We start from the raw sequence: 23172 nt of genomic DNA, 5'->3' as shown, positions 1-23172 counted from the left end.
TACTTATGACCCTTTTGGCGTTCCATACTTTGCCGTTATATTTGTGTGCGTTACGAGTCTGTGGTGAAAGGTTTATGTGGAACAGATTAATAATAAAAGTAGATGTAACTTTAGTTTGGTGTCTTGTGGTTTTGACCACATTCGCCACTATCTGTTGCGTAACAGCGGTGGATGTGGCAAGTTACAAAACGGCGAGTGAGGGAAAAAACGAAGGAGGCGTGAATAGTTCTAAACACTTCAAATTCCTACCGCGGTGCAAAACCAACCAACTTCCAAAAGCTTTCTACCCCAGAAACTCAACTGCTCAGTTATGGACAACTACAAACCCTTTCTCGCTCTGCTTTTCTTTGCTTTTGCGGTCGGTTTTGTCTCGGTTGTGTTCGTGCTCAGATGGGTTTTGCATTTCAGAGAGGGATTCGGCTGGGATGGAGGAGCTGCGGAGTTTAACTGGCATCCTCTCCTGGCTGTGACTGGCTTTGTTTTTCTTCAAGGAATCGGTAATAAGTTTGTGGTTTATTACTTCAGATGTGTTTATGTAACATTTTTGAATGGCTGCACTATTCACTTATTTAAAGAAGTCAAAAAGCCGTATTACTCAACATCTCCACTGTTTTATTTTCTGTTACGTACCTAATACCGTGGAATCCACTTTAGTAGCTGAAGACTCAGGCCAGATCACGTGACCTGTAGTCATGATGGTTTCTTTTGGAGGTAGCCTAATTATGAAAAGCATAACAAAATCTCCCCCTGCTAGACCACAAACTATTATTTTAGGTACAATAAACACTATTAATACATATTGAAACATTAATACATTTATTGTAAACAATATAAAGTAATGGAATGTACTGTATGTTACAGCAATATAAAGATAGCACTTTTTTTTTAATGCATTTTCTCCCCATTTTCCTCCTGATTTAGCGCAATCAATTTTGTCTTCCACTGCTGAGAGATACCAGATTGCATCCGAGGAGAGCATGTCACTGTACACGCCTGTTCTGACACATGCACAGCCCTCCTCATCTCGCCCCCTGCTTTTTGCACAGGCGTCTCTTCCGCCAATCAGGGTCCTTACACAGCGTATGAAGAACCACCCACCCACACATAGTCCGGCCCCCACCCTGCAGATACGGTGGCCAATTAGTATCTGCTGCAGGCACTGCCAATTATGCATGCCAGATGGCGCCCAGCTGACCCGAGGCAACACGTTCGAAAAAGTCCCGCTGCGCCACCTGGGCACTATTAGCACTTTTTTGAATTCCAGTTTTGATTGTACTCAATTTCTTTATTGACTCTGACAACCACGACACCTTGCATGACACCCACGCTGGCCGAGGAGGGTGGCAGGCTGGCACACACCTCCTCTGATGCAAGACCACCGGCTTCATCTGTACACCTGACTGATTTATACAGAGCCTCAGCATGTTTGGAGCACCCCTCTCTCTATTGTTTCCCTGCTAGTGCGGTCACATCAATCACACAGTAGGATTTGCTATTGCAGCTAGAAGGAGGTTATACCTCATTAGACCCTTCCTGACTCAGACACAACCAATTGTTTCTGTTGAGCCAGTGGCACTGCCAAGGCTCAAACTGGAGACGGTGGTAGACTGCAGTGCCAAAATAAGTAATAAACGTCTGAAAAGTCCACAAAACTAAACCTAGAAGCCTATTGAATCAAGAGAGGTTCTGTATTAAGGAGTGTTCTGAGATATCACTGATGGATGATAAAAAATAAAGTAACCTTGTTTTTTTCAGCAATTGTGGTATACAGACTTCCTTGGACATGGAAGTGCAGCAAGCTGATGATGAAGTTTATCCATGCTGGATTAAATGTGTTGGCCTTCATCCTGGCTGTCATTTCTCTGGTAGCAGTGTTTGACTTCCATAATGTCCAAAACATTCCAAATATGTACAGCTTGCACAGCTGGGTGGGCTTAGCCGCAGTCATACTCTACTCACTACAGGTAACAGTATTAATACATTTTTAGATAGATAAATATATTAATTATATGTTTTGGACTTTTAAGGCATGTTAATTATTGTAATATTTTTTTCTGTAATTTAACAGATTGTACTTGGAGTTTGTATTTACCTCCTACCCATAAGTCCAGGATTTGTTCGAGCTGCTTTTATGCCTATACATGTATTCAGTGGCCTGTTCATCTTTACCACAGTGATTGCTGCCGCACTTATGGGCATCACTGAAAAGCTCATATTCAGCCTGTAAGTATACATGCATAATTATACTGAATTATGTCATACAATAAAGTTACTGGTTTCCTCTTAAGTAGGTAAACACAATGTACTTCACACAAACAAGTCACCACAATTGTGTAATTACAGTGTCCCATAGTTTGTGTGCTGTATGTTTTCCCTAACCCACAGTGGTCACTAATTTCAGACTTGAGATGTTAATAGTCTGATGTCATCAGCCATACCTTTTAGCTGGAAATCCAAAAGAACTAAATATCCCTGCTATCTGTGTGGGGATGACATTTCTTTCTCTCCTAGCAACACCCTCCTCCTCCTCCAGGCATGTTGTTTTGCTAAATTGCAGTTTAGGTGGTCAGTAGCATCATGTGTCTTGCTTGTAGTTCATGTTAGTCCTCACTCACTCAGGCTTTTAGTTGTCATAAGAGAGACTCCTCATGTACATGTATAAACTAACACAAATCTTGTTTTGTGTTTGAACACAGGACAGATCCAAAGTACAAAGATTCACCTCCAGAGGCCACATTTGTTAATGTCCTTGGCTTGTTAATAACTGTGTTTGGGGGACTCATCCTGTGGATTGCCACTCGCCCCTCCTGGAAGAGACCCGGTGAGCATCTCCTCCGTAACCCGACTGCAGGGGAACCAGCGCCCGAAAGAACCAACCCAGAGTCCAACAATGAGGCTCACAAAAGAAATGACTGATGAAAAATTTTTAGGTGAAAGTCTATCTGCTGAGCTTCTTATCATAAGTTTACACATCTCCAAGATACGTTGCCAACATGGCAAAATATTTTTTGCATCCATTTTACTGCTATCATACATGAGGTGATTAATATCAGTTTAGATACACTTTTAAAGTATAGTACAATTACTTTCCCATGGACACACCACAACATGACTAGGGTTGTGATATGTCTGATTCCCACCACACCCCCCCAGACATAGCCAATTGTGTATCACGTTGACGCACACCTGGCCAATAGCACCACTGTGTCACAGAGTGCCTTAAGTGTTGTTTCTAGCAGTAAATGTTTTGCTGTAAACATTATGTTAATGACCTAATTCATGTTGTTACAATCATTATTTCCCACAATGTTTAAAAATTGAAGCATTTTAACAGTAGTATAAATGAAATTTTGTGTAGCAATAATGTGGTAACTAGACTGGCCTGTGGGATTCACCAACAGGCATTTTAAAAATCTAAGTATGTCACAAAAACATATGGTCTACCATATTAACTAGACCATGTAATATATGAAGGAATACATGTTTCCTTTCATGGTGGTTTGATGTGTTCAGATGTGAATTTATAATTAGCTTGCAAAGGAATGTAAACTTTGTTCCACACTGGTTAATACGTTTGTGAATGTGAGATATCAGTGGAATTCTAATCAAGGCCAATTTCAAATAAACTGAAAAATAATAAGGTAATTTGATCTTCATTTTCTGTGCACCATTAAAGCGATCCAGTGAAGGTTAAAATAATTACTGTGTTCACTTTCCCACATTCCCCTCAAAACATGCTTAAGGCCCAACAAACTTACTAAATGATTTTTTATCTTAAATATTATCTTTTAAAGCTGCTTTGTTTAATGATTAGTAAAGATCTAGACTTTAGACTTTCTAATGTTAAGCAAAAAAACATTATGCACAATATTATTTAACCTGACACCATCCTGTTGTATTATATCTGGCTTTTTTCATTATCATAATAAATATATTACATTGCAGTACTGTTGCTTGTCTGTGTTGAATTAATGAAAGCCATAATTACACAAAAAGTGTCCTAAGGAAAATAAAATGTTTTATTATAAAATCAGAGATTCAGATATTCAAGGTGAGAATGAAATCTCTAGAAAATAGAAACATACAACAAACTATTAACATTAATACAGGAAAGAACATATCAATCCTTTTATTTATTCATTTATTCGTACTATTTCTGTCATCCTGGTCAGTGTCACTGGCTCCAGCACCACCCAGAAACATCCTTCCTGGGTGCAAAGCAAGAAGACACTCTGAACAGGTTATTATTATTTATTTACATGGCAACATAGACTCCCTTGTGCAAATATGGGCAATTTATTGTAGCCATTCCACCTTCATAATTTTTGGAAGGGGGGTAAAAAATCGTACCTGAAGGAAACTCACATGGGCATAAATTCATAAATTCAATAGTCTGTTTCACTGACCAATTTTTCTGTGCTGCACAAACTCACTACCACTGTGCACCATGAATTAAAATTCATGTAAGAAACAGAAATTGCAAATGTAGTCAGTAGAAAATTGGACATGATGTTTGAATATAGTGCAGGAAATTCAAAGAAACATCTGGAGCAGACAGAAAAAAACACGCCTTGATCTGATTAAACACAGGAGCAGTGCCATTCAGAAAACATCTGAGGATTAAAGGCTTAGAAAGAAAAAATACAAAAAAACAAAAATAATTTTCATACATTTCTCAGTGTAACACAGAATGTTTACTTTTTAAAAGACTACACATGTTGAATCTATTTTATAGTTATCTGACAGGATTATTTTTCAACCACCTATAGCAGACTCAGTGTAGTGGTCCATCACCTAAAGCTTAGTAGAAGTCGGATGTTGTAACAAAGCAATGAACTTAAACACACAATTAAATCAACAACAGAACGATTAAAAAAGGAGGAAATCTTGAAAGTATGTTGGCAATCTAGGGCTGTTTATGCATTGAAATCCAAAATGGTACATAATGACCAACAGCCACAAAAAATAATAATAAATTAAATACAGGGGTTAAATTACCCCCTGCACACTGGACGAATGTGAATGATTAACCAATACATTATGTTTTAAATGCATAAAAAGTACTATGGTTTGTGAGTTATAGTTTAGGTAGAATCTGCGAGTGTTTCGTGGTGCCTTAGATGAAAATTAGTTCACATTTCAGTTCATTAAGAAATCCAGGTAATTTAAGGATCTTAAACATTTTGTGGTCAACAAAATAAATCATTTGGGGCTCTTGGGTGGTGCAGCTGTAAAACAAGCTAGAACACCAAAGCTGAAATCTAGAACTTTAGATCTTAGCTCTGCTACTGGCGGGGCAGACACCTATATGGACAATGATTGGCTCATCCAAGAGTGTGAATGATGGAGGGAATTCATTCATAACTGTATTCATAACCTCATAACTGTAATTACAACACATCGAGACGGGGATAATTAGGATCGGTGCATGACAGTCCACGCATTATACAAGTCTCCATATAAACTCGCCTAGTGCAGGTGAAAAGATGCAGTTGACTACTGCACACATGCCGGAGGGGGCGTGTTTTAGTTGCGACCCTTGTTCAGAGTGGAGGTCGAAGGAAGGGAATGTGATTGGGTAATTATTGAATGTGACTAAATTGGTGGGAAAAACTGGGAATAAAGAATTCAGTACCCAAATATGAAACACAGTAAGACTTTTTTTAACATATGAGTAATTGGCTGCCTTTTCCCTATTTGCATAGCCAGTAAATTCAGCCAGTCCTCTTGTAACCTTTACTTTAAACACATTTTACAGTTTTTAAAAAAAAAACCTCTTTGGCTTATTAAAAAAACATAAATTAGCAATATGCAAGACGTCAATATGTACATATTCAAAGCAAAAGAGAAAGTAGTTCAAATAGTAGTTCAGCAATCATTCAGAAATGTACAGAATTTAACAGCTACCAGTTCTGTTTTCAAATTACAAGGAAACCAAATATTCTTCCAGTTCTTTCAAAATTCATTTACCTGGTTTTCCCAGACATCACAGCATTGCTATTTTCAAATCCAGTGCATGAAAGGAGTCATTTGCTTTGTGGTTTTCCAGTGTAACAGTCCTGAATCCGAGCCCCTGAATGTTCATCCGACAACATATTGTCATTAAGTTTCTTATACAAGTGAAGTCAAAGTCTCAGGAGTAACTCTCATTTTCACTCCAAACAGTCATCCACTGTTTCTTCTCAAAGGGATCAAACATGACACTCTCATCAGAAAAGGGACGTGTCTCCTTACGAATCCTTACAGCATGGTACTTGGGAATGCTGTCATCGTATTTGGAACGTTTAAAAAATCCACACTGATGAACAGAAAGCACATAAAACACATTTAGCATTTGAAAAATAAAAGACAAAGGCATTAGAAGACTAGAATCACATGATTTGTGCGTATACGTTGTTGAAAGCGCATGCTTGACAATGGACATGTTTTCAAGAAATTACCAGGAAGTAAAAGTTGTTTGAAACACATTTTAACTAATCAGTGAAGGACATGTTAGATGCGTGCTTCAGATAGTAAAAGCATCAAAGCAGACAGTGTAAAAGACAAAGAGTAATCATCAGCCAGATTTCAGACAGTACTTAACATTGACAGGACAAGACAAGGCACTCTGTTCACAAGAAAGCATTTTGTTCTTTCTTTTTGTCTTTTGGCAAAGCAAAAGATGAGTTAGTGTTTGTTAAAGCTGTGCCCCACTTTAGACTGGGTCACTGTGACAGCCTTGTGTATTTTACCCAGGCAAAGGCTTCTAGGCCTCAGTGGAGAGCTTGTCTTTGTCTGAGGGCTGAGCATGGATCTCAGCTTTCTGATACGCTGCATCGTATTGGTCTTTTTGGGCACGCTTGAAGAAACCACACTAAAGAGGGAGCAAGGTGGTTGATCATTGCATGCAAGTGATGATAAAGTTTGTTTTCCTAAAAAAATGTATTATAGACTAAAATACCTTAATCATCAAGTATCAAGGGCCTTACATATGTTGACCACACTTGGCATTAACATGCATCAATAACCAATACATAACATTATGGTTAAAATATTAACAAACTTCTAAATATTCTAATAACTAAAAATTAAAACAAGGATTTACCAATATTTGCTAAACTTACCTTCCACAGTAGAAGCACTAGAAGAGCCAGCATTATTATTCCGGCTAGTACAGCCACCAGAATGATCCACCACGGAACACCACCATAGTGTGCCACTGTACTTTCAGGAAATACAGTCAGCCTCACCTTATATTAAAAAGAAATTAATAACAGCTTATTCGTAAAGCTTGCTTGACTGTGGTCAGTTTACACACTGTTCCATATACATTTTAATTAGTGCAGACCAACTAGCGCTCTTTATATAGGCACAGATACACAGTGGGGCCAAAAAGTATTTAGTCAGCCACTGATTGTGCAGGTTCTCCTACTTAGAAAGATGAGAGAGGTCTGTAATTTTCATCATAGGTACACTTCAACTATGAGAGACAAAATGAGAAAAAAAAATCCAGGAAATCACATTGTAGGATTTTTAAAGAATTTATTTGTAAATTATGGTGGAAAATAAGTATTTGGTCAGCCACAAACAAGCAAGATTTCTGGCTCTCACAGACCTGTAACAACTTCTTTAAGAAGCTCTTCTGTCCTCCACTCGTTACCTGTATTAATGGGACCTGTTTGACCTCGTTATCTGTATAAAAGACACCTGTCCCCAGCCTCAAACAGTCAGACTCCAAACTCAACCATGGCCAAGACCAAAGAGCTGTCGAAGGACACCAGGAAGAAAATTGTAGACCTGCACCAGGCTGGGAAGAGTGAATCTACAATAGGCAAGCAGGTTGGTGTGAATAAATCAACTGTGGGAGCAATTGTAAGAAAATGGAAGACATACAAGACCATTGATAATCTCCCTCGATCTGGGGCCCCACGCAAGATCTCATCCCGTGGGGTCAAAATGATCATGAGCAACGGTGAACGGTGAGCAAAAATCCCAGAAGGGACCTGATGAATGACCTGCAGAGAGCTGGGACCAAAGTAACAAAGGCTACCATCAGTAACACACTACGCCGAGAGGGACTCAAATCCTGCAGTGCCAGGCGTGTCCCCCTGCTTAAGCCAGTACATGTCCAGGCCCGTCTGAAGTTTGCCAGAGAGCATATGGATGATCCAGAAGAGGATTGGGAGAATATCATGTGGTCAGATGAAACCAAAATGGAACTTTTTGGTAAAAACTCAACTCGTCATGTTTGGAGGAAGAAGAATGCTGAGTTGCATCCCAAGCACACCATACCTACTGTGAAGCATGGGGGTGGAAACATCATGCTTTGGGGCTGTTTTTCTGCCAAGGGGACAGGACGACTGATCCGTGTTAAGGGAAGAATGAACGGGGCCATGTATCGTGAGATTTTAAGCCAAAACCTCCTTCCATCAGTGAGAGCATTGAAGATGGAACGTGGCTGGGTCTTCCAGCATGACAATGATCCCAAACACACCGCTCGGGCAACGAAGGAGTGGCTCCGTAAAAAGCATTTCAAGGTCCTGGAGTGGCCTAGCCAGTCTCCAGACCTCAACCCCATAGAAAATTTGTGGAGGGAGTTGAAAGTCTGTGTTGCCCAGCGACAGCCCCAAAACATCACTGCTCTAGAGGAGATCTGCATGGAGGAATGGGCCAAAATACCAGCTACAGTGTGTGCAAACCTGGTAAAGACTTACAGGAAATGTTTGACCTCTGTCATTGCCAACAAAGGTTATGTTACAAAGTATTGAGTTGAACTTTTGTTATTGACCAAATACTTATTTTCCACCATAATGTACAAATAAATTCTTTAAAAATCCTACAATGTGATTTCCTGGATTTTTTTTTCTCATTTTGTCTCTCATAGTTGAAGTGTACCTATGATGAAAATCAGACCTCACAGACCTCTCTCATCTTTCTAAGTAGGAGAACCTGCACAATCAGTGGCTGACAATACTTTTTGGCCCCACTGTAAGTCACCAGATATAATCAATCAACAATTCAGTTGCATTCCAATCATTTCTTTACAGTCAAAACAGTTGCATTAATCACTGTAATTCCAAGAGTGCTGCACACATCCCTAAGAAGATCAGTGAAGAGCAAGACTAGTGTTTGTGGGCTAATGCATCAAATAGATAAAAGTTTATGGGCACCCCTCCAGAACACTCCACAATAGTGTTCAGATGTTTCAGCCACATCCATAGCTAGGAGTTATACAGAGTCAATAATCTAAAATAAATTATGTTTCTATTCTTCTGTGGCATATTACGCCAGGTTTGAATTTTAGCTGTTCTTTGGGCCAGCCTGGCATCTACACAGATATGATTGGCTGGGGACTGCCAAAGTCCTGTGCTAGATTGGGACCCTGTACAGGGTATTCCTGCCTTGCACCAAGTGTTCCCCAGTGAAACGGGACCTGTCAGTGTAAAAGCAGTTGATGAAAATAAAAAAAATAAATAAAATGTGCCCCCGTGCACAAAGCAAGGTCTTACTGGCAATGCCAGCACAAGACCATGTATCACCAACAATTTTAACTAAAAATGAATGATGTCAAATTTTTTTTTCTAAACAAACAAAATTAGACAATTAAACTTAGTTCATGTTAAATTTGAGTGATTCATTCACTTAAATTTGATTCATTTAAAAAAAAGCCAGAGCAGTGCTGGTCAGGACGCTGAGTTCGACCAAAGGTTTACTTATCCTGTGCCTGTTCTGCATCACCACTTCCAAGAGCCCTCTTCACTTTGGTAATGCTCCTACCCATGTAACATTAATGTCTACAAACAAAACATATGAACAGGGGCAATCTTACCTGTGTCTCAGGATTCTTCAGCACAATGTTCTTGGCAGCAAAATCAAGACTGATTGAGGCTTTCACTAATAGATCGAGGTATTTATAGGAAGCATAATCCTGTTTAGCAAAAAGAAAAAAAATTTAATGGTAGCACATTAATAATCACTGTGTGTATTACACAATACAAATATTAAAATATAATTGTATTTACTTCTAGGAACGTAGAGTTCCAAAGGCGTGATCTCAGAACAATGTGTGCACTACTGTCTAATCCCTGCAGGGGGCACTTGATTTCCACACATTTTGCAGTAGCACACGACTTAATAAAAACAAACATTAAACAGGATTAATTACAGATAGGTACTTTTTCAAGCAATGTAATGTCTGATAATATAAATGTTAATAATTTTACCAGGGTTTTGTGTTTTCTTTGGTCTGTAAAAAGTGATATTTTGCTTTCTTCTGACGTCTTTCTTTCCTCTACCTCACGTTTCCTCCTGGAGAAACTAGATTCCTGTAAAAACAAAGGATACACTGATTAATAGGTCAAGTGTAATTATTAGATTAAGTAAAATTGCAAAAATAATCTAGACTAAAAGAAACAATGAGAAGAAATAGCATACTTCAGTCAGTTTAAGATGGTTGATCTCTGCCTCAGGTGTGCAGGAGATCTGCTGCAGCTCTTTAGATTTTATGTTCACCAGGTAAAGCAGATATTTTCCCACTGCACTTTCTTTGGGCCACTGGATGTCAAGAGAGGCTGTGCCAAACGATTTCAATGGCTTGCCCAAATTTATTACCTAAAACACAAACATTGTAATAATATTAATTTTGTGCAATGTTTGGTATTATAAATACTATTTTAAATACTGTTAATATATATGCACAATTTACCCTGAATTCATATTCAATCAAACTGCCAACTTCCTCCTCCGATTTCATGGCACTTGCTCCTCTAACGTTCCCTCCAAAATATACCTGAGATGGTCGGGCAGTCCTAATTCCCCAAAGAGATGTAAAGACAAAATGATAACTGTATAAACTGTAAAAGTAGACTTAATAAAGTCTGTGTAGATTGCAGACCACAGCAAGTATGTCCAAGTGTACATATGAAAATGTGTCTTTAAGTGCATACACAAAATTGGCCATATCTTATAAAGAAATTTTTTATACATTTATAAATGTTCATAATCGCAAAAGAAATGGTTAGAAATATATCTTGAAATCAAAAAACAATTAGGAAACGTTGAGCCCATATATAAAGGTCATTAAAGACATGTCCATCTTTACCACTCAAAAGACAGGCACACAGGTTTGGAGGTCTGCATATAGACTTTATGTGTGATATAGTCTTTATGTGTGAAAAATAGTTATAATACATACCCTTGTACAGACAGCAGAAGCTCAATCACTACTTTAGCTTTAGCTTTTACTTTTCCCAAGCCTCCCTGCAGACTAGTTCTTTTTGACACATAAAAGAACAATAGCAACATTTGTAGTAGAACTGTATTTTAAAACAGCTAAAATGTACAACAAAATACTTGATAATGAGCAACTCACGTCTCCAGCTGAAGGTCAACCTCAATCTCAGTGGTGTCAAAGAAAATCCTAGCAGTGCTCAGAATAATGTAAAATGTGACCTGTAACATTAGTAACACATTGTAGCACATTGTTCAGTAATGATACAATATTAACAAAAAATTGATGAAGGAAGAACACACAGTACCTCAGAGTCTCTTTTGAAAGGGTTCCCCAACTCACAATCCACTTGCGAGCCATTTTGATTGGCTGCACAGATCACATGCTTGTCCTAATACATACAAGAGAAAAAGAGAGAGACAGAGAGAACGAGATTGATTGTTTATTGATTTCTTTTCTACTGGGAATACACCTTGGATGGAATGTCAGTCCATTACAGGACACCGTACACTTGTGTATTCAGACTTGCTCACAGCTAGGATTGGGGGGTGGGTAACTAAAATACCCAGACTTACTTTACACAAATGGTAACCAAAGATAAACCCTAATCACCCACCACAGTAACTAAAGATAAAATAAATTAATGTATAAAGTAATAATGTCTTTGCCACTCACTGTGCTTCTCTGAGATCTGAATCCAGAATATGAAAGTGAATCACCGAATGAGCCTACAAGTTTGGCTTCATGAGCATCATCTCCATTCTTGTTTGTCACAGTGACCTCTACGGCAATGTCCTTCTGGTCACTCAAAGATACCACAGCAATACCATTCTTCCTGTTACACAAAAACAACATATAAATGCCTAACAAGGCCTGAATATAATATTTGTTTTTGCTATGAACCAGAAACTCACATCGGTAATGGAGGAAAGACATCCTGGTTAGACTCTTTGTAACAGAATTTGTATTGAAGCTGCAGATTACTTTGACAGATGTTGTCAGTACCACACCCCTCTTTTAGGAACTGTACCTGCAATAACGAGAACAACTATATAACAATATCTTCATACATGGGTTTCACCTATGCTCATTTTCAAACTGTGATGCCCCTGTATGGTGCTGCTCGCTAATGCTATAAAAGCAGCCCTTGGATATGACAGTCAATAAGTAATTTTAACAGGCCTTTGAGAGTAGTCATTATTTGCAAGATATGGGGAATTGAATGTTCCTACAATGCAGTACTTCAAGACATACAGGGGTTGGACAAAATAACTGAAACACCTGGTTTTAGACCACAATAATTTATTAGCATGGTGTAGGGCCTCCTTTTGCGGCCAATACAGCGTCAATTCGTCTTGGAAATGACATATACAAGTCCTGCACAGTGGTCAGAGGGATTTTAAGCCATTCTTCTTGCAGGATAGTGGCCAGGTCACTACGTGATGCTGGTGAAGGAAAACGTTTCCTGACTCGCTTCTCCAAAACACCCCAAAGTGGCTCAATAATATTTAGATCTGGTGACTGTGCAGGCCATGAGAGATGTTCAACTTCACTTTCATGTTCATCAAACCAATCTTTCACCAGTCTTGCTGTGTGTATTGGTGCATTGTCATCCTGATACACGGCACCGCCATTGGATGCACATGGTCCTCCAGAATGGTTCGGTAGTCCTTGGCAGTGACGCGCCCATCTAGCACAAGTATTGGGCCAAGAGAATGCCATGATATGGCAGCCCAAACCATCACTGATCCACCCCCATGCTTCACTCTGGGCATGCAACAGTCTGGGTGGTACGCTTCTTTGGGGCTTCTCCACACCGTAACTCTCCCGGATGTGGGGAAAACAGTAAAGGTGGACTCATCAGAGAACAATACATGTTTCACATTGTCCACAGCCCAAGATCTGCGCTCCTTGCACCATTGAAACCGACGTTTGGCATTGGCACGAGTGACCAAAGGTTTGGCTATAGCAGCCCGGCCGTGTATATTGACCCTGTGGAGCTCCCGACGGACAGTTCTGGTGGAAACAGGAGAGTTGAGGTGCACATTTAATTCTGCCGTGATTTGGGCAGCCGTGGTTTTATGTTTTTTGGATACAATCCGGGTTAGCACCCGAACATCCCTTTCAGACAGCTTCCTCTTGCGTCCACAGTTAATCCTGTTGGATGTGGTTTGTCCTTCTTGGTGGTATGCTGACATTACCCTGGATACCGTGGCTCTTGATACATCACAAAGACTTGCTGTCTTGGTCACAGATGCGCCAGCAGGACGTGCACCAACAATTTGTCCTCTTTTGAACTCTGGTATGTCACCCATAATGTTGTGTGCATTGCAATATTTTGAGCAAAACTGTGCTCTTACCCTGCTAATTGAACCTTCACACTCTGCTCTTACTGGTGCAATGTGCAATTAATGAAGATTGGCCACCAGACTGGTCCAATTTAGCCATGAAACCTCCCACACTAAAATGACAGGTGTTTCAGTTATTTTGTCCAACCCCTGTATATCACACAGTAGAGTTTCTGTACATAATTAGTGTACCTCAGTGCTGGTCTTGTTGGGTACATTGGAGTCCAACACTGGCACCAGCTCTGGTAGTGAGCTATGACTTTTCCCTCTTTTAGCACCTTTAATAGCAACAGATACCTCAACAGGGATCGCTCTTAGCTTATCCTTGATGTTTTCCTGAGAGAAAGATATTTATCATTCATTATAAAGTATCTGGGTTTCTGTTCGTTTTATGAATAGCATTTAAGAAAGTAACAAAATGCCTGAAAGGAAGTTACAAGTTTTGGGTACCTGAAGTTTCAGTTTGGTCTTGTAACAGACTTTCTTATTCTGGCCTCTCAGCTCCAGTGTGCCTGTAGACCGGAAGTCCTTGTTATCCACAAAGGATACTCTAGAGGGTAAACCCTGCTTTCTACGGTGTGTCTCTGTCTCCACCAGGTAGGAAATAACTGAAACAAACACATTGCATTGTGAGACTAAGTAAGTTTACTCTTATAATGGTTGCCAATGTTACAGCCTCCAGTATTTAAATTATTTGGCAACAAAATTAGTTTCATATCCATGTTAGTATTACTGTTAGTATCACGGCTGAATGCCATGGAAGAACTGGGTCATTAGTGCTATGCTCATACAATGCACTACCTAAGGACCAAACTAAGGTAATCAAAGCACCTATGGTTAATTATACAACATGGCTTCTAGTAGATCCATGCAACCGTGCAAACCAAACCAAGCAGTCTCATACTTACAGAGTCTGGGATTGTACGTAGCAGGATTTGCTTTATAGGTAAAGCAGGTTTCAACAGTTAAGCTGTAAATAAAAGTACAAAACAAATCTAATATACATACTGAATTTAACAGTTCCAAGTAAATTAAAAAATTCATGAGTCCATATGAAGTATGTTCATATTTTATAACAACATGTAACAAACAAAACAGAACAGAAAAATTTGGCACCATGTCCAAAGTGTGTTGCCTTGGTCAACTGCAACTCTAGCCAGAATAAGATAGTCAGTACAAATTAATAAATAAATGTATAATAAATATCTTACCAAATACTGTTGCCACATGTTTTCTTTGTCAGGTCGATTTCCTTTGGTGTAACCTTGATTTCCTTTTTTATACTGATAACTGGTCTGGACCTAAATTTAATTTAATCTGATTAAATTGTAGTTTTAAATAGGAGAGAAGATCAATTAATTATTAATAGCAAATAATATTAGTACCTATAAACAAATGCAGCGTCAGACAGAGATCCAACTGCAAGATCTGGGTAGGAGTTATCATCCAAATCCATTTTCCCAGCCAGTGAATAGCCAAACATTTTTATTCCATGATGCCTTCCTTCCAGAATCTGTAACCAGTAAAAAAAATGTCAGTGCTGGACAAAGTACAGAAGTTACGGTATCAAGATTACAAAAGAGAAAATATCTATATTTACTCGCAGGGCACAGACTACTCTTTTCGAAAGAAAACATGGCGTGTCAAAAAAAGAGCTATAGCCTCTTGTAGTTTATCACAAAATTGCCTAAGATTGTTTGTCTCCCTGCCCTTATCATAGTAATGGTGTTTTTCTCTCACGACTTTTATCCATAATGGAAGCCCATACAAAGCATAATACAGAGAGACTACAATCAGAGGTTAGAGAAGAAGAGATTCTTAAGAAAGAGTGAGAGAGTAGAGTTTACCTGTGCTGGTTTGGTGTTTATGCCACTAGCTGATCCATGATATATGTAGACTATACCAAAGCCTCCATCCGCATAGGGAGCACCCACTGCAATGTCTGCAAGAGATAAGAAATAAGGATTAGAGTTGATTAAAACTGTTGATGTGCTGCGAAGGAAAAACCATCATGTTTTACAATCTTTAGTGACCGGAAACCGGAGCTCCCGCAGGAAACCCCCATGCAAACTCCACACAGAAAGGACCCGGGCTGCTCCACCTGGGGATCAAACCCAGGACCTTCTTGCTGTGAGGCAACAGGGCTACCCACCTCACCTTTCCTATTAATGGTAATTTGGAAACTAAGGATACTAACTGTTACAGTTTTGCATGTGGAAATTCAGCTGCTCTATAGCGCATGGTTGTCGTTGTCTGAGACAGATCTGGACTGCTGGCAGGTCAGTCAAACAAACACACATTGTGTCTACAAAGCCACTCTGTTGTAGCACATGCTTACTGAAATAATTACGTTTTTTACAATTACAATTTTTTGGAAAAGACATCGCCTTAATGACAGCATATGTCTCTAAAATCCTAATATACAGGTCTGCCTCAATGGTACTTTCACACTTTTGCAAGTCACCTATGTCACGGGCCTGATGCATTCTCGTACCCTGACAGATGTTTGCTTTTGTACCTCCTGCTGATAACAGAACAGAAGACACAAAGAACTCAACAGAAAGTTTTCATTGTCTGTCCATTCATCTGAGAAGAGCACTCAGCGGCACTTATGCAAATGATGTATAGCTTTCACTTTGCATAAGACTTTCTCTTTTGTTTTTGATGTGCTTCTGAGATTTTGCTTTGTGGCATTCATTCTACCAGCTGAATCACTAAGCCACCTGGTTTAACTGATGCACAGTAATAATGGGCCTAATGTACAAAAGTGTGCACTACACTTCCATGTCACAGGCCACTAATTACCCACTGGCCACACATTAAACTCTGTACTAGCTTTATATGAGCAATTATTTTTTGTACCAATACTTTTGCCCAAGTATCATGTTTGCTTGTATACCCACCTCTGACAATGTAAAGGTTTGGCTGAAAAAAATAAGTATGATATAAAATACACACTTACTGTTTTACACAACAATTATACTGTAAATTATGTTTCTGCAATCTAACATACCCAGCATAACCTATTTTAATTATTAAGTTATTGATTATGGCAAATAATATTTAGGGTGCTCAGGTGGCACAGCGGTAAATTGCACTAGCCCACTACCACTGGGATTCACACAGACATGATTGCCTGTTGGGGGGGTGTAAACATGAAAATGAATGAATGAAATAATATTCATTAATATGAACTGCTGTTATTTAATAACAATAATATTAATAAATAATGAGCTTATGTGTTTCATCAACACTTATTGCTAACAGGTATAATACATCTGCTATATAAAATTAATTGTATGATTTCCAACCTTGGGGGGCTAAGGCATTTTCCTGTTCCAGCATGACTGTACCCCTTTGCACTAAGTAAAGTCTACTAAGACATAATACTTTGGTTTGGTTGAACTCCAGTAATCTGCACAGAGCCTTAATACCAACCCTATTGACCATTTTTGGAATTAATTAAAGAGTCAATTGTAAGCCAATTTCACACATACTCCAAAATCCTGTAAAACAGCCTTCACAGAAAAGTGGAGGCTGTAATAGCCACAAAAGGGTGGGGAACAACTCCATATAAATGTCTATGGTTTTGGAATGGTAAGTCAAATAATCTCTACTTTTGGCAAAACAGTGAACTGAAAACTCAATGTTTCCCACCTTCATAGGAATCCAAATTGATGTCTCCAATATTTTTCACTGCCAGTCCAAACATTGAGTCTTTAGTTCCATTGAGACGGGTGGGGACAACAGCATTCCACCTCCCGGCCTTGTTAATGTAGACATAGACTGCTCCCCCGACTTCACCATCTCTCTGGAAGAACTGAGGAGCTCCCACCACTATATCCTGCCATCTGGAAGAGCATTCACACATACACAGGAATGTATGTCACCAATACACACTCATGTTTATTTTTCTCAAACACACAATAAAGTCCAGAACAGGAAATAGAGATTTTTCTTTAGCAGTCTTGTGTTACTTTGCCGTAGGTTTCAGAGCAAAAGAAGTCATACCCATCTCCATTCAGATCCACAACTGCTACATCATATCCGAAAGAGGATGCCAGTCCGGGTCCCTCCAGAATATACTCTGTGGACAACATGGTAGACACCTCACTCTCTTTCTTCAGCAGGATCACTGCCCCACTGTGATTGGCTCTTGGAGCTCCAGACACTACAATCAGTTTGCCCTTCTCAGAGATGCTGTGACCAGAATCCAGCGAGAAACCTTGGGACCAAAAATCCTAAATATTTTTAAAAGTTCATGATAAAGACAATACAAGGTTGGCCTTTTGAACATAGTGTACATTTTGATAATGCACGTTCTGCACTTAAATACATAAATATAATTAACTCCAGAGATAGTGGTAATATATAGTTAAACATACAAGCGTGACACACTTAGGAAAAAAAGGAACAACCTAGAAGAAAACATTTACGAAAATATGAAATAGGTTATGCAATAGATTTGCGCTGGGTAATGAAAATGCAGCTATTGGACTTGGTCTTTTGCCTGCCTATTCTTGACATAGTTTAAAATAGCAATACCATTATAACAACAAAAATGTACAAAACCCAGAACAGCCAACAGTATACAAAACCACATACAAGCTTATTTAGTGCACTACTAGACAAGTGCACAGGTTTTACTGTCTGTTACTGTTCTAACACAATGAGTAGTATATAATTTGGACCACAACACACAGTCAAAGTAGAAGGCCATGTAATTAATCGCTAAAAAACTGAACTGCACTGATCTCAGGTTAAAGCAAATAGATTTAAGTATTGGAGTGCAAAATGACATTGCTAGTCAAGAATAAAAATCTACAATAATAATCCTGATTGTATGAAGCTAAAATGTAGGTACTTATTTGTATTAAGCCAGACACACAAAATGAGACGATATATCAGCAGGCACATATTAAACACACCTAAGTAACTGTTAGCAGGTACAGGCACCAGGTCTGGATCCAGACGGCTTTCATCCCCAACTTCATATGGGCCATCATCGTAAAAGCCCATTTCCAGTAGAGTGTTGTTTTTCTGCTCTGCTCGTACAATGCCTGTGAATGAGAGTCATGACAATCCATATGGGATTAGAAGAAAATGAGAAAGTTCATTCAAACTGCTGCTATGGTTATTCAGAGAAAAAATATATAGCAAATCCATGTAATACAACAATGAAATAATTGTTTAAAAGCTAATTACATTTACTGAAAATATTGAGCTAAAATGCTGCTGTGTTTTTGTTTAATGGCAGAATTTACCATAAAGCAAAAATGGTGCTACCTTACAGCAGATCTCACATGTAATATCACTAAATTTAACTCATGTCACATTGTAAATGAAGAAAGTAAGTATAAAACAGGGTTATACGGTTTAGTTTGGCTGACCACAGAATTTACTAAACATGCATCTGCAGGAAAAGGAACTGAAAGCACAGCACAGTGCATGACATTATACAGGAAACACAATGATGTGAAAGGTCAGAAGACAGAAGACCACAAAAATGTTTATCATCACTTTCTTCCAACTGTGGTGAGAAAAAAACTCTACAATAGCAAAAACTCTCTCAGGCACACCAAACTACCTAAACAGGGAAAGGAAAAATAATGTCTTGTCAAATAACTTGATAATTTGCTGTGACATTCATATAGTCAGGTGAGAACTTGGTGTCTACAGCATTAATTCAACAGACCCAACCTGCCTTGTGTCAACAGTTCAGAATGGTGATGGTGTAATAGTGTGAGGAATGTTTTCCTGGCACACACTGGGCCCCCTATTACCAATCAAGCTAAACCAATCAATTGTTTGAATGACATAGTATTGTAATGCATAGTTATACCTACGATCAACAAGAATCTTGTAATGGCTACTGTCATAATTATCTCAAACTGATTCCGTAAATACAACAATTACCAGATATGAATCCAAGACCACCTTTGTGCTGTGATTAAAGATTCATCATGAATGTGCAGCTAACAAATTTAGACCAATTACAATATGAATACATGCCAATGCCTTATATCTTTCCCAGTATTAGTAAAATGCTCATATAAAGTGACTAGTATGTGAAATTATTCATGTAAAAGTATCCCCAACTAACTACTCTTATATGTTGTAGTAAAGTGTAAAATGTTACCTCACACCTCAAAAACTCAATTCCATTATTTCTGTTGCAATAATTTTTAAATTTCAGGTTTTACATCAACATTGATGTGAAGCAATTCATGCAACATTATTTTATGGCTTTAAACATTAAATAAATAAATAAAATCTTCTCAGTTGTTAAGTTTCAAGTTTTCATTAGTAAAAATGTAGATATACTTTCACTTCCACTTCATTTAAGTTTGCCATCTTCACCTTTCCAATTATAAGCTCCAGGGGCTCCAAAGATGACATAATGGTAGTCTTTGGTAAAGGTAGCAGCCAGTCCCTGCTGACATGCCCCGAACCTCTCGTGTCCTCTGGTACGACCTTCACAGAACTTCCAGTTCCCTCCATCCTCATCTGACTGGGTGTCAATGCTAAAGTCCTGACTGAGTACGTAGCAGCGGCCAGTGATGTCCCGTGACTCCTGCGATGTGTTTACAAACAGCCGTCGCTGGTACCGGTGAGCACATGTCTGTAAAAACAGGGGCGAGAAAAAACAAAATTGGACTTTTCTGACAAAGATAAAACAGTTAATTAAGCTATTTTAATACAATTAGTGAAAATAGTACTTAATCAAATTTTGTTTTTGTTGGTAGTTAATATACTTGTAGTGCATAGATTTACTTTAATTTTACACTCATAATGCCTTTTGACTTTTATAAAAGTAGTTTATAGATGTAGAGTTACGCTAGCAATTTGTTGCAAAGCCATTGTTGGCTTTGAGACGTCTGCAATAAGAATATTAGGTATTGGATAGATAGTTTGCTTCAAATGTTTTAATTCCTCTTTTTTAATAACTGGGAATCTGACACCCTACTTTATTTCTGGATACTTTGATGATACAAGGCTGCTCGTCTGCAAAAATCTTTATCCAAATGCCTGTGGCCAAATTTTAGATGTGCAATCTTGTGGTGCAGTTAACTGCAATTTGTTCACTGTTGTTTCTGCTGTTTTCAAATTGTCCTGCCACTCATTCATTCATATAAACACTGGACTCTCTCTTACCCTTGTTCTTATAGGTCTGAGAGCATGTTGTATATTGTAACTCCATAAAATTTGCATTTGCAGGTTACTAAACAAATTGTATGGACAGTGATGTTTAATGCGTTTGCTATAATTGTGTGTTTTTTCCACTGAAGTGTTGCTTTTTGCCCTGAGTACTACAGGAAGCAATGTCATCATCTTCATGATGGTTAGTCATTGCATAAAATCAATAACAATGTCTTTAATAATAATACCAGGTGTAGTTTGCACAACATTTATTTTATTTTATTTGCAGCATTAACACCTACAACTTGAATGATTAATAAAATTGAAATCTGTTGTAGTAACATCAGCTCTTACCACAATCTTTCCACCAGGTCCCTGACTCTCCACAGTCACTCCCATCCACTGATTCTCCTTACTCTCTGAACGCAGATCAGCTAAATGAAAAGTATTACAAACGCATTCATCATTCAGTGATTATATATTTACACTGAGAAGTGGTATTAACGGCATTAATGGTACAATCATATCTCATAGTAGCAAACTGTTCTAAAACCAAAATTTATTACGTTAATTTAAAACACTGTCCATTTTATCAGCTCCACTTACGATATAGAAGCACTTTGTAGTTCTACAGTTACTGACTGTAATCCATCTGTTTCTCTGCATACTTTGTTAGCCCCCTTTCATGCTGTTCTTAATGGTCAGGACTCTCCCAGGACCACCACAGAGCAGGTATTATTTGGGTGGTGGATCATTCTCAGCACTGCAGTGACACTGACATGGTGGTGGTGTGTTAGTGTGTGTTGTGCTGGTATGAGTGGATAAGACACAGCAGCGCTGCTGGAGTTTTTAAACACCTCACTGTCACTGCTGGACTGAGAATAGTCCACCAACCTAAAAACCATCCGTGGGCAGCGTCCAGTGACCACTGATGAAGTTCTAGAAGATGACCAACTCAAACAGCAGCAATAGATGAGCAATCGTCTTCATGGATCGTCTTACATCTACAAGTTGGACCAACTAGGTAGGAGTGTCTAATAGAGTAGACAGTGAATGGACACGGTATTTAAAAACTCCAGCAGCGCTGCTGTGTCTGATCCACTCATACCAGCACAACACACACTAACACACCACCACCATGTCAGTGTCACTGCAGTGCTGAGAATGATCCACCACCTAAATAATACCTGCTCTGTCGTGGTCCTGTAGGGGTCCTGACCATTAAAGAACAGGGTGAAAGCAGGCTAATAAAGCATGTAGAGAAATAGATGGACTACAGTCAGTAATTGTAGAACTACAAAGTGCTTATATATGGTAAGTGGAGCTGATAAAATGGACAGTGAGTGTAGAAACAAGGAGGTGGTTTAAATGTTATGGCTGATTAATATATATATACCAACTACCCCAAAAAGCAAAGCCTGTTGTGCCACACAGATTGGAATTTTGTCTGAAATGTATTAATAGCAGCTGAAAGTTTTATTTTGATTGATCTCATACAACATTATTAACAACGGGCTGTATTTAAAGCTGATTAAAGCCTGTCAAGAGGATCAGTATCGAAACTGCACAGCTGTATTTATATCTCTGTAGTAACAATAACCAATCAACATTAGCGGTTGTTTGCTGTTCACACTTTTTATTTAGGTGTTATTTTTGTCCACTCGGTCTTGAAGCTTTATTTTGTCTGCTGCCACTGACTGATGCCGTTTTTCAAATGCAATATTTCAATCTCAAATGTATGTTTGGCCAAAGTATAATACACACACAACTATGGAATGGTATTCACATACAGTGTTAAACACATACACAAACTTTAAATAATAATAAAATAAAGTGTTGTGATACTTAACAGCAGTTAAATCATGTTCACATTTCTTTAGGTTAGATGCCAACACTCTTGATAGTGAGAGCAGTTTATTGTGATGTTCATTGACTTGAATATTCACAAATTAACCTCGATACGATTCAATATATAAGGCTGCTATTGAAAGCTTGGAAAGATTGGCACCCTGTCCAGGGTATTACTGCCTTGTGCCAGATGTTTCCAGTTGGAACAGGACCTGCTGACCCATGAAAAATGAAATAAAAATAAATGTTTTTCAAATGTGACACTTACCATCGTTGTCAAATTCAATCCGGTTACAGTCATCTGTTTCAGTGGTGATGTCACAGCTGTACAGACCACCAGTGATGTTAGCACCCTGATGGGATAAAGCTTTGGCCCTGGGCGCTCCAATTAACAGCCTGTGAGAGGAAACAATATACAGTTAACGATGACGATTTAATTATTAATATTTGCCATAAGTAAAGCTTTTAAAAATATGTACATTACAAATCCAATTGTCACATATTTTCCCTTTTATGTAAGAAATGTCTTTAAATTCTTCACATATTTTAATAAGCAGTGCATGTAACAAAAAACCCTGTGCTGTGAGATGATCATGAGAGATGACAGATTACTTTAGCACCATCTGT

At 38.6% G+C, this 23172-nt stretch overlaps 2 protein-coding genes across 2 annotated transcripts; one reads left to right on the top strand and one right to left on the bottom strand.

Annotated features, from left to right (window-relative positions):
- Positions 1-154: 154 nt before the first annotated feature.
- Positions 155-3936, top strand: LOC134324353 (plasma membrane ascorbate-dependent reductase CYBRD1). Its single transcript, XM_063006169.1, has 4 exons — positions 155-497; positions 1756-1964; positions 2069-2223; positions 2697-3936. Exons 1-4 carry the CDS (start codon positions 311-313, stop codon positions 2914-2916), a joined length of 771 nt encoding a protein of 256 aa, XP_062862239.1. The 5' UTR covers positions 155-310; the 3' UTR covers positions 2917-3936.
- A 2197-nt stretch (positions 3937-6133) lies between these two features.
- On the bottom strand, positions 6134-22898 carry itga6a (integrin, alpha 6a). The gene is made up of 24 exons (XM_063006685.1): positions 22814-22898; positions 21052-21131; positions 19918-20179; positions 18486-18617; positions 17569-17782; positions 17215-17408; positions 15405-15499; positions 14943-15070; positions 14769-14858; positions 14466-14527; positions 14008-14165; positions 13750-13893; positions 12124-12239; positions 11885-12044; positions 11517-11600; positions 11351-11430; positions 11174-11251; positions 10685-10787; positions 10414-10590; positions 10203-10304; positions 10002-10109; positions 9809-9907; positions 7104-7229; positions 6134-6298 (listed from the first exon to the last, which is right to left on the bottom strand). The coding sequence occupies exons 2-24, from the start codon at positions 21094-21096 to the stop codon at positions 6134-6136; spliced, it is 2922 nt and encodes a 973-aa protein (XP_062862755.1). The 5' UTR covers positions 21097-21131; positions 22814-22898.
- Positions 22899-23172: the final 274 nt, after the last annotated feature.

Source organism: Trichomycterus rosablanca, chromosome 12 (genome assembly GCF_030014385.1).
Source record: "Trichomycterus rosablanca isolate fTriRos1 chromosome 12, fTriRos1.hap1, whole genome shotgun sequence".
Taxonomy (NCBI): domain Eukaryota; kingdom Metazoa; phylum Chordata; class Actinopteri; order Siluriformes; family Trichomycteridae; genus Trichomycterus; species Trichomycterus rosablanca.
Note: the sequence above shows the minus strand (reverse complement) of the source record. Positions and strands in the feature narration are given on the sequence as shown.